General features: G+C 44.3%; 1 protein-coding gene across 1 annotated transcript; it reads right to left on the bottom strand.

The window, feature by feature from the left end:
• Nucleotides 1–3,923: 3,923 nt before the first annotated feature.
• LOC112093203 lies at nucleotides 3,924–5,283 on the bottom strand. Its single transcript, XM_024171235.1, has 3 exons — nucleotides 5,184–5,283; nucleotides 4,497–5,085; nucleotides 3,924–4,407 (listed from the first exon to the last, which is right to left on the bottom strand). Exons 1-3 carry the CDS (start codon nucleotides 5,281–5,283, stop codon nucleotides 3,924–3,926), a joined length of 1,173 nt encoding a protein of 390 aa, XP_024027003.1.
• Nucleotides 5,284–9,343: the final 4,060 nt, after the last annotated feature.

Genomic DNA, 9,343 nt, shown 5'->3' with positions numbered 1-9,343 from the left:
AAATAGTTTATTCATTATTTATGTGCATGTAATTATTGAATACCTTATGAATATTATTAAAAATTTCGTGATTATTTATGTAACCTTAAATGTTGTATATAAGTGTTATATACGAGAGGATAATATTTAATGATAATAATCGAAACGATGTCCGTAATGAATTTAATTAAAGTTTCAAAATTTTTAATTAAAACATTACTAATACATGTCATTCCCATTAAGAATGGAATGATGTTATCCGCATCATTAATAAAGAGGAATATTGAAAGATAATATATAAGGTTATTGAATGAGTGTATTATGCATAATGAGATTATGCAGAATTGTGACACGGACACAATTTGATTTTATGATAATTTCCGTTAAATGTAGAAAATCAAATTTGAGTCTACCGATGGTCATATATAGAATAATCTCAATCCTGAGTTGTTAGTAGACTCCTATTTGTGGATTCGTATTCTTTGATTTACTCGGTACAGATTTTGAGATACTAAATCCTATTCCTTGTATCTTGGGAACATGATGAAATGGATAGCCGAGAATGTTAATATACAAGATGAAATCCATTCCTTCTTCTTTGAAGAAGCGGATAAATAATTTCCTTGAGGGTTGATTTGGTACTTGAATAAGTAACGAGCTCGTATTCATGAATGTGTTTTATGAATATACTATTCATTAGTGAATCAATGGTACTCAAGGATAAAGATGTAATTAGAGAGGTTAGCGGATTCTACCTAGCTCTAATTATGAATTATTTATGGAGGATCGATCTATATGTAGTGACTATATCAAATGGACACTTCAAGTTCTTAGAAGTAAATTATGTCTAATTTCGAGAGTGCAATTTTAAGTTTTTGGTGGAGTAACTTTTAGAATTAATAGAATTAATTAAAGAGTTTAATTAATTATTAATTTTATTGAAGCTCAGAATTATAGGTCTATAAGTCCCCGCGTCATCCTTATATTCTTTACAAGACAACATGAATTATCGTGATTTTATATCACTCGTGAATAATTAATTAAGAATTAATTATTTTGTCACACACTGTGCTGGGACCACAAGGGGCGTGTGACACTGGGAAAAATACACACTGGGATTTAGTTGCTTCTTCTCCAAGTAATCCGGTTTTCTTGTTTGACAAGTAAAAGGTTAACTTGTTTGACAAGGTTTACTTGTTGGACAAGGTTTACTTGTATGACAAGTAATTCCAAAGTAGAAGTAAAGTTTTACTTGTTTAACAAGTAAAAGGTTTAGTTGTTGGACAAGGTTTACGTGTATGACAAGTAATTCCAGAGGAGAAGTAGAGCTTTACTTGTTTGACAAGCTTTGGTTTAACTTGATATACAAGCTTTGGTTTAACTTGTTTGACAAGTTTTGATATAACTTGTTTGATAAGTTTTTCTAAAGGAAGAAGAAAAGGCTTATCCTAAATTGTCTATAAATAGGAGACAATAGTAAATTGGAAAAAAAAGTGGTAGAAAAGTTTTTCTCTCCCTAATTCACAAGAGTTGGCTGAATTTTAAGAGAGAAAAGAGAAGAAAAGTTCTTGCAATTTTCCTAATTCTTTCACATACATGTGATGATAGTGAAAGAGTACAAATTATTGAGTGATCCGATAATTTTCTTGAGCCCACACTCTACGTCTTGCAAGTTTCAAGGAGTACACGAGGAAGACTTGGGTTTTCTAAAAAAGCTTTGGAGCAAGAATCGGTCGTTAGCCAAAGACTCCAAGTTATCATCCTAATCGTCAGCAAAGTATCCATTGTTATAAATTAATGAGATTAATTTATTATTGTATAAATTAATATAATCTATATCGTCCGTAAAAATTTTGTGAAAATTTTTATTCGGACCCGATCTGCATTACCACGCTTTCACACTCGAATTTAATTTGGAAACCAACAAATATTCGACCATGGGGTATCATAATTTAACTCTCTTGTTGTAAGACCGTGCTGCCCTTGCTGATAGGCGGCGAGGCGTAGTTGAGTCTTTTTTCTTCTAACAGGCTGAGTTCTCCATTCATGGCTTCTGCATTACTGTCGTCATTGTAGACAACAGTTCTTAGAGTCGGTGTCTCAATTTTTACGGGGAGTACCACCTCGACGCCATATGCCATGGAGAAGGGTGTTTCACCCGTGGTGGTTCGACTTGTCGTTCTATATGCCCATAGGACCTTTGGAAGTTCTTCTGCCCATCTGCCCTTTAAATTGTCGAGCTTCTTCTTTAGGGTATACTTTAATATTTTGTTGACGCCCTCGACTTGACCATTGGACTATGGATGTATCGGCGCCGAGAAGTCCTTTCGAATGCCTAAGCTATCGTAGAACTTGCATGTTGAGGCATTATCGAATTGTTTCCCATTGTCAGATACTACTGAGTGTGGGACCCCGAATCTGCACACGATGTTGTTCCACATGATGTTGGTGCAAGCTGCTTTTGTGGTCGTTGTTAGAGCCTTTGCCTCTGCCTATTTAGTGTAGTAGTCTACTGCGACGATGGTAAACTTAAAGCCTCCCGGGGTGAGGTGTAAGGGCCCGATCAGGTCGACCCCCCATTTGGCAAAGGGCCATGGACTGAGAATAGGGGTTAGGTTTTCTAGGGGTGCTCTAGGGATTGTGGTATATTTTTGGCACTTATCGCAGCGTCGAGCATATTGGAACGCGTCTTTTTTAAGCGTAGGCCAATAGTACCCTTGCCTAAAAACCTTAAGAGCTAAAGACTACCCCTAGTGTAATTACCGCATACTCCTTCATAGATTTCCCGGAGGACCTCCTGGGCTTCGTTATTGTTTAGGCACCGCTGCAAAGGCGTGGAATAACCTTGTCGGTAAAGTAAGCCATCGTATAATAGGTATTTGGTGGCTCTATACCTGATTCGTCTGGCCTCGTCTTTATCATTCGGCAACTTTGCATCCGTTACATATTGGATGAGTGGCATCATCCAACCTTCGTCCGTCTGGATGGTCATGGCCTCTATTTTTTTCTTAATGGTCGGCCGCTCCAGTTCTTCGATAGGAACGATCCCTAGTATGTCAGAATTCTTTAACGATGCTAGCTTTGCCAAGGCGTCGGCGTTGGTGTTCTCAGTTCATGGTATTTGAAGTATTTCATAGCTTTTGACCTTGACGAGCTCTTCCTTCACCTTTCTCAAGTACGCACCCATTTTTTTACCGCGCGCTTGGTATTCCTCATTTACTTGTCAAACAACCAGTTGAGAGTCACTAAAGATGCCGAGCCTCTCGACTTTCAAGTGATTCGCCAGTCGTAGTCCTGCAATCAGCGCCTCGTACTCGGCTTCATTATTCGACCCCATGAATTTAAATCGTACCGCCGAAGTAATCTTGTGGCCTTCCGGGCTGATCAATAGGACACCGACTCCTGACCCATTTTCGCTCGATGCTCCATCCACGTAGAGCCTCCACTTCATTATCTCGACTTCTTCGTGTGTGGCGGGTGTCAGTCTGTGAGAGAACTCGGCTAGGAAATCAGCCAGCATCTGCCCCTTGATTGCTGCTCTCGGTACATACTTAATGTCGAACTGGCTTAACTCCACCGACCATTTAAGAAGTTGACCAGATGTTTCGGGCTTTTGCAACGCCTGTCTTAACGGGTGGTTTGTAAGAACCCGTATTGTGTGGGATTGAAAGTAATGCCGAAGCTTCCTTGAGGCTACCATCAGGGTGAGGGCCAGTTGTTCCATTTCAGTGTACCTTGACTTGGCGTCGAGGAGTCTTTTGCTTACATAGTAGACAGGCAGTTGGGCCCTTTCTTCCTCTCTTATTAGCACGGAGCTCACGGCGTGTTGTGACACAGAGAGGTATAGGCTCAACTCCTCGTCGGGGATAGATTTTGACAGGATCGGGGGCCTGCCTAGGTGCTCCTTCAATTTTTGAAAGGCCTCTTCACATTGTGGTGTCCATTCAACAGTAGAAGCCTCTATCGGTTATGAAGGATGTGTGCTCCTTGTCGGTTGGATGCATAGGGATCTGGTTGTATCCGGAGTAGGCATCCATAAAACTCAGCATCTCATGCCCTACAGTGGCGTCGACCATTTGGTCTATTCGAGGGAGCGGGAAACCATCCTTTGGGCAGGCTTTGTTGAGGTCACTGAAGTCGATGCATGTTCTCCATGTTCCGTTAGGTTTGACCACCAAAATGGGGTTTGAGACCCATCGTGGGTAATAGGCCTCCCTAATGAAACCGTTGTTGATTAACTTATTGACCTCTTCTTTCAATGCCTCGTACCTCTCCAGGTTCATTGGTCGGTGCTTCTGGCGTTTAGGGGGATATGAGGGGTCAATATTCAAAGAATGGCATATGACTTCTGGGTTGATCCCTTCCATATCCGCATGATTCCAGGCGAAGGCATCCAGGTTCTTCTTGAGGAAGCTCTCGACTTCCACCCTAAGTGATGGGGTTAAGTTAGAACCTACTTTCAGCACTCTAGTTGGCTCGTCCTCATTGACTCGAATATCCACCCGACGAGTTGAGACCATGTGGCCTCTTCTTGAACCCTGGGGTCTATGTCCTCACTGGCGCCTTGATAGACCATTCTGGCCTCCTGCCTCCCTGGCTGATCATATCCGCGCAAGGCATCAGAATACGCAACCCTAGCCTCGTACTGGTTGCTCTTTATTTCACCTACACTGTTTGGGGTATGGAATTTGACCTTCTGGTGGTAGATGGAGGTTATTGTCCTCAACGCCTGAAGGGTCGGCCTCCCAATGATGACATTGTATTTGGAGCATCCCTTTATCACCACAAAATTGGCCATTATAATGGCTTGTCGAGATTTCTCCCCGGCAGTTATAGGCAGCCGGATTGTCCCCTGAGGGATGACGGAGTCCCCAGTGAAATCGTACAGTGGCCTGGAGGTTTTTTCCAATTGCTCCTTCGGGATACCCATATTTTCTAGGCAGTCGGAGTATAGGAGGTCTACTGAGCTCCCATTGTCCACCAGGATTTGGCATACGGTGTGATTTCCAATTATGGCTTCTACCACCAAGGCGTCATTGTGGGGGAAGTGAACCCCGTTGGCGTCATCCTCATTAAACGCTAAGTCAGCGCTGTCGAACCTTGTTACTTTTGTGGCAAAGACACTACATAACCTTTCCTGGTACACCCCTTTGGCTTCGTGGGCGTAGTCTTTTTGAGATCTCCTCGAGTCTTCTCCAATATACGGACCGCTGAGGACGGTTCATATGACGCCGACGGGTTCTCGGTCCTCTGGTCGCTGGTTCTCCTATTGGTGTCAACCGTCATTTTGAATGCCGTGGCCATCGTTTCTTGGTCTCCGCTTGGCCTTGAACTCCTGTAGCCTTCCCTCACGGATTACCCTTTCTATCTCATATTTAAGATCGGTGTAATCATTGGTGTGGTGGCCGATGTCACGGTGGAACCTACAATATTTTTTCTAGTTCCTTCGGCTGGGATCTGACCTAATCGGCTATAGGCGGCGCAGTAAGTTCCTGTGACCTACCTGATTAAACACTTCCTCGACTCCTACTGTTAATTCATGGTAGGAATCGTACCTTTAAAACGGTCGAGGCTTGCGGTTCTCCTCTTGCCTCAGCTTTTTAGCTTCTGGAGTGTTCGGCGCCGAAGCAGGCTACTTGTCCCCTCTTCCTCCGCCTCGTCGTTTCTTTCCCTCCTGCTTTCCTACCGTCGACCCTTGTTCAGTCCCTTTGTTTTTATTGGACCTGTGCTCGGGGTCGTTTGCATCTACTTCCTCGGCGTTGATGTACCCTTGCGCTCGTGCAAGGAATTCTTTGTAACTGGACGGGGGCTTCCGATTTAGCTCTCTCTTGAAGGGGGTAATTTTCTTCATGCTAGATAACGCCCCTATCAAGGCCTCTCTGTCGGTTATATCCATTGTCGCGACGATAGCTTCCCCATACCTCGCGAGCCACTCTTTTAACGACTCGTTTGGCTTCTGGTATATCGTTGTCAAATTCTGCTTTAGAGGGACATATTTCTTCACTCCCATAAACTGGAGAGAAAATGCTTCATTCAACTCATCCCAGCTTGAGATGGAGTTTGGCTTTAGCGGTCGAAACCATCTCCGGGCAGAGTCCGTTAGATGGTTTCGGAAGGCTCGGCACATGATCTCCTCGGCATATCCATGCAAGAGCATGTGCCCCGTGTACATTTCTAGGTGATCGTCGGGATCCCCTCTGCCGTCATACGGCGGGATCGACAGTGACCTGTATTTATCGTGGAGAGGTGGTGCCATAATTTCTGCGGTAAACGGGTGGTCGTGCGTCCGGCTAGGTGTGATGTCAACATTCACCACCTTGGCCACTCACCCTATATTTTTCTTTAGGCCGGCGACATCGCCCGTGAGCTTTTGCTCTAGGTTAGCCATGCGCTCCATGATGGCTAGTGCCTCCTCCGTAGAGATTGCTGAACCCGCAAGAACCGGCTCCTCTCGACACTTCTGCCCTTTGTGCGTTGGGTCCACCCCTTGCCCGTCTGCCCACTTGCACTGACCCCGCATCTCCTGGAAGGTTTCTACCTGGGTTCTGAGGTGGCGCTTTGGGGTTTCCCAGACCTCTGGCTATTTGGTTCTCAGGAGCCCGGAGTTCGGCGGCCCTTAGACGACTGCCGGCGGATTGGGAAGGCCGAGGCCTGGGATCACCTCTAAGATTCTCACTATCCCCGACTCCTTCTTTTTCTTGGAGGCATGGTTGCTGACTACTTCTTTGTTGTCGGGGGTCAAACGTATGAACCAGAGATTCTGGGTTCGGTCCCCAGTGGAGTCACCAATTGTTGACGGCTGAATTTTGACAATAGAAATACGCCAGGTTACCCACTAGTATCCCGTTGGGTTACCGGCTGGAAATTAACTGTATATTTGAAATTATGCTATGAAGTGTTTGTTGTATTTTTGGAAGCACGAGAATAATGCTTGAATGAGGACACACGAAATTTATAGTGGTTCACTCTGTTAATGAAGAGCTACATCCACTTGTGTATTGTATTTCTCTTGGGACTTTTACAATTTACATGCACGTATATTCTCTCTTTGATTCAATACTCGAGAAATCCATCCCCTTCGTGTATGGGGCTTTGCCCCTTTTATAGCCCAAGCTTCCTTCGGGGGTGGTTTTCTTTTGTAGGTAGAAGTACTCGAGTGGCCTATCGTTATAGGCCTAGATCATAGCCAACTAATCACCTTTTGGACTGTTCACTTAGCCAATTGGTCTTCCATTACAGCTCTGTGGAATTGTAGGGTGGTTTAGGGGATTGCAATTAATGCCCGTGCTGCAGACGTCTCCCATCCCTAGACACAACTTGTGATGTCAAGCTCCTTTTTGAAGAGTATTCCCCTCATCATCTGTGCTGTGTAGACCTTATGTTCTTTCTAACAGTTGACCCTTTCCAGAAGAACTGTTGCCATAAGTTCGACGGCACAACTGGTCGACGTCCAGAGTTGGGACTTTCTTTGCAGCGTAGAGGGGAAGCGAGCTTGAAGCGTCGAGGGTTGTCACCTTTTAAGAGAAAGCAAGGCCACGTGTCACGCTGTCGCCGTTCCACATGTCACCCATATTTTTCCACACAATAATAATATAATAATAATAGTAATAATAATAATAATCTCTTCCTTTCTATTTTCTCTACTACCAAAAAATCTACATTTTCATTTTTCATCCTAAAATCCCTCCACCTTCTTCCTTCCTTCTACTTTTCTTTCCTACCAAACATACTCTAAAAGGAGAACTCTTAGGGGGCGTTTGGTATGGGGTAATCATAGGGGTGGGAATGAGAATCTTTCAGATTCTCATGTTTGGTACAATTATTAGACTTTTTTAAAACTCAGGAAAGTGAAGCCCATGGGTTTCACATTACCCCATTTTGGGGTAATCCTAATCCCACCCAATAAGGTGTTATTCAAATTCCCAAGAATCTCAAAATCATGGGAATCTCATAATAATAATAGTAATAATAATAATAATAATAATAATAATAATAATAATAATAATAATAATAATAATTGTTGACGGTCAAATTTCACCAACAAAAATCCGCCGGGTTACCTATTGGTTTTCCTTTGGACTACCAACCGTGGGTGTATTTAACGTATGTGGATTTGTTGAACATGTGTGTTTGTGTGTTAACTAAATCATACATGGACAAATGACACAAGAAATTTTTATAGTGGTTCACTCTATAAAATGAGAGCTACATCCACTGTGACTTTGTATTTATGTTTAGAAGGTAACAATTTACAGCCATTGCTCTTCTTCAATCTCTTTTTCTTTGGAATTTCTCAACCCCTGCCTTATTGGGGGTCTTCCTCCTTTTATACTGGGCTTCCTTCGTTTAGGGGGTTTCCTTCCTAGGTGGGAGCACTTAAGTGCTCTTCCTTGGTAGGCCCAGATGTAGCCCACTAATCAGCACTGTTCACCCAGCCAATCAGTCTCCTATTACGACTATGTGCTTCTCCGTAATACTTTTCTGTCCCCTATGTGGGGCGGTTTGAGAGCTTGTAATTAATGCCTGCAGACGTCTTCCACTTAAGCACGCAACCCGTCACGTATTCTAAAGAACGTTCCCCTCATCGTCAGCGCGGCTTGGCCCAATCGCCCACTTTGGATCCTTTCTGCGGCCGAGGGATCTTCGTGCCTACGACGCGATCTGTCGACGCCATAAGGGATCATCGTCCTAATTTGGGCTTCGCGCTGTCCAGCGGAATAGGAGGGGTCCGTAGACGTCGAGGGTTTTCTGCTTGGTGGGGAGTGGTCAGGGCCACGTGTCGTATTATCGTTCGTCCACGTGTCCGTCACATTTTCCCACACAACAGCTACCCCCCAGGTTGAGGGCTCTTTTTGGGTGGCCTCAGACTTAGGTTCGGTTGTCCTTCCATGCTTTGGGTGTGGGAAACCGGTCCCGAGCCTCCGTTTGCAATGATGGCCTGGGCGCTTCAGATTTCCTTCGGGGGACGCAACCGTCGCGTCGATTGATTTCTCATGATAACATACGACCTTATTTTGAAACGATGAAAATGGGCCCTTGGATCGCGACCTCTCCGCTTCCCGCCCTCTTTTATCACCGTTAGATCTGGGCATGATTCCCTTGCCGTTGGATTTTTTAAAATCTTCATCCGACGGTCAGGGTCGAGGATGTCCGTTCCTTTAAATACCCTTTACGAACTCGAGAGCCATTTTTTCAAAACTTCAAACTCTCTTCGCACCTGTTGGACTGCCGCCTTCTCCGACGGACTCCTCCCTCTCTAACCTCCGGTTCATGCTTCCTGCTCTTCGAGGCATATCGCGCAGCCGTTCTTTCTTCCAGACTTTCCCGGGAATCCTTCTTCACCGGTAAGCCTTTCCATCATCTG

The sequence above is a fragment of the Morus notabilis genome, unplaced genomic scaffold, assembly GCF_000414095.1.
Source record: "Morus notabilis unplaced genomic scaffold, ASM41409v2 Scaffold41, whole genome shotgun sequence".
Taxonomy (NCBI): Eukaryota; Viridiplantae; Streptophyta; class Magnoliopsida; order Rosales; family Moraceae; genus Morus; species Morus notabilis.
The sequence above is the reverse complement of the archived record's forward strand: the minus strand, read 5'-3'. Positions and strand labels throughout refer to the sequence as shown.

Coding starts and splice junctions, on each gene's coding strand:
- LOC112093203 (XM_024171235.1), bottom strand. CDS start 5,283: ATGGCCACGGCATTCAAAATGACGGTTGACACCAATAGGAGAACCAGC. Junction 5,086..5,183: donor TGAACCGTCCTCAGCGGTCC/GTATATTGGAGA, acceptor TTGCCACAAAAG/TAACAAGGTTCGACAGCGCT. Junction 4,408..4,496: donor GTTCAAGAAGAGGCCACATG/GTCTCAACTCGT, acceptor CCCATCACTTAG/GGTGGAAGTCGAGAGCTTCC.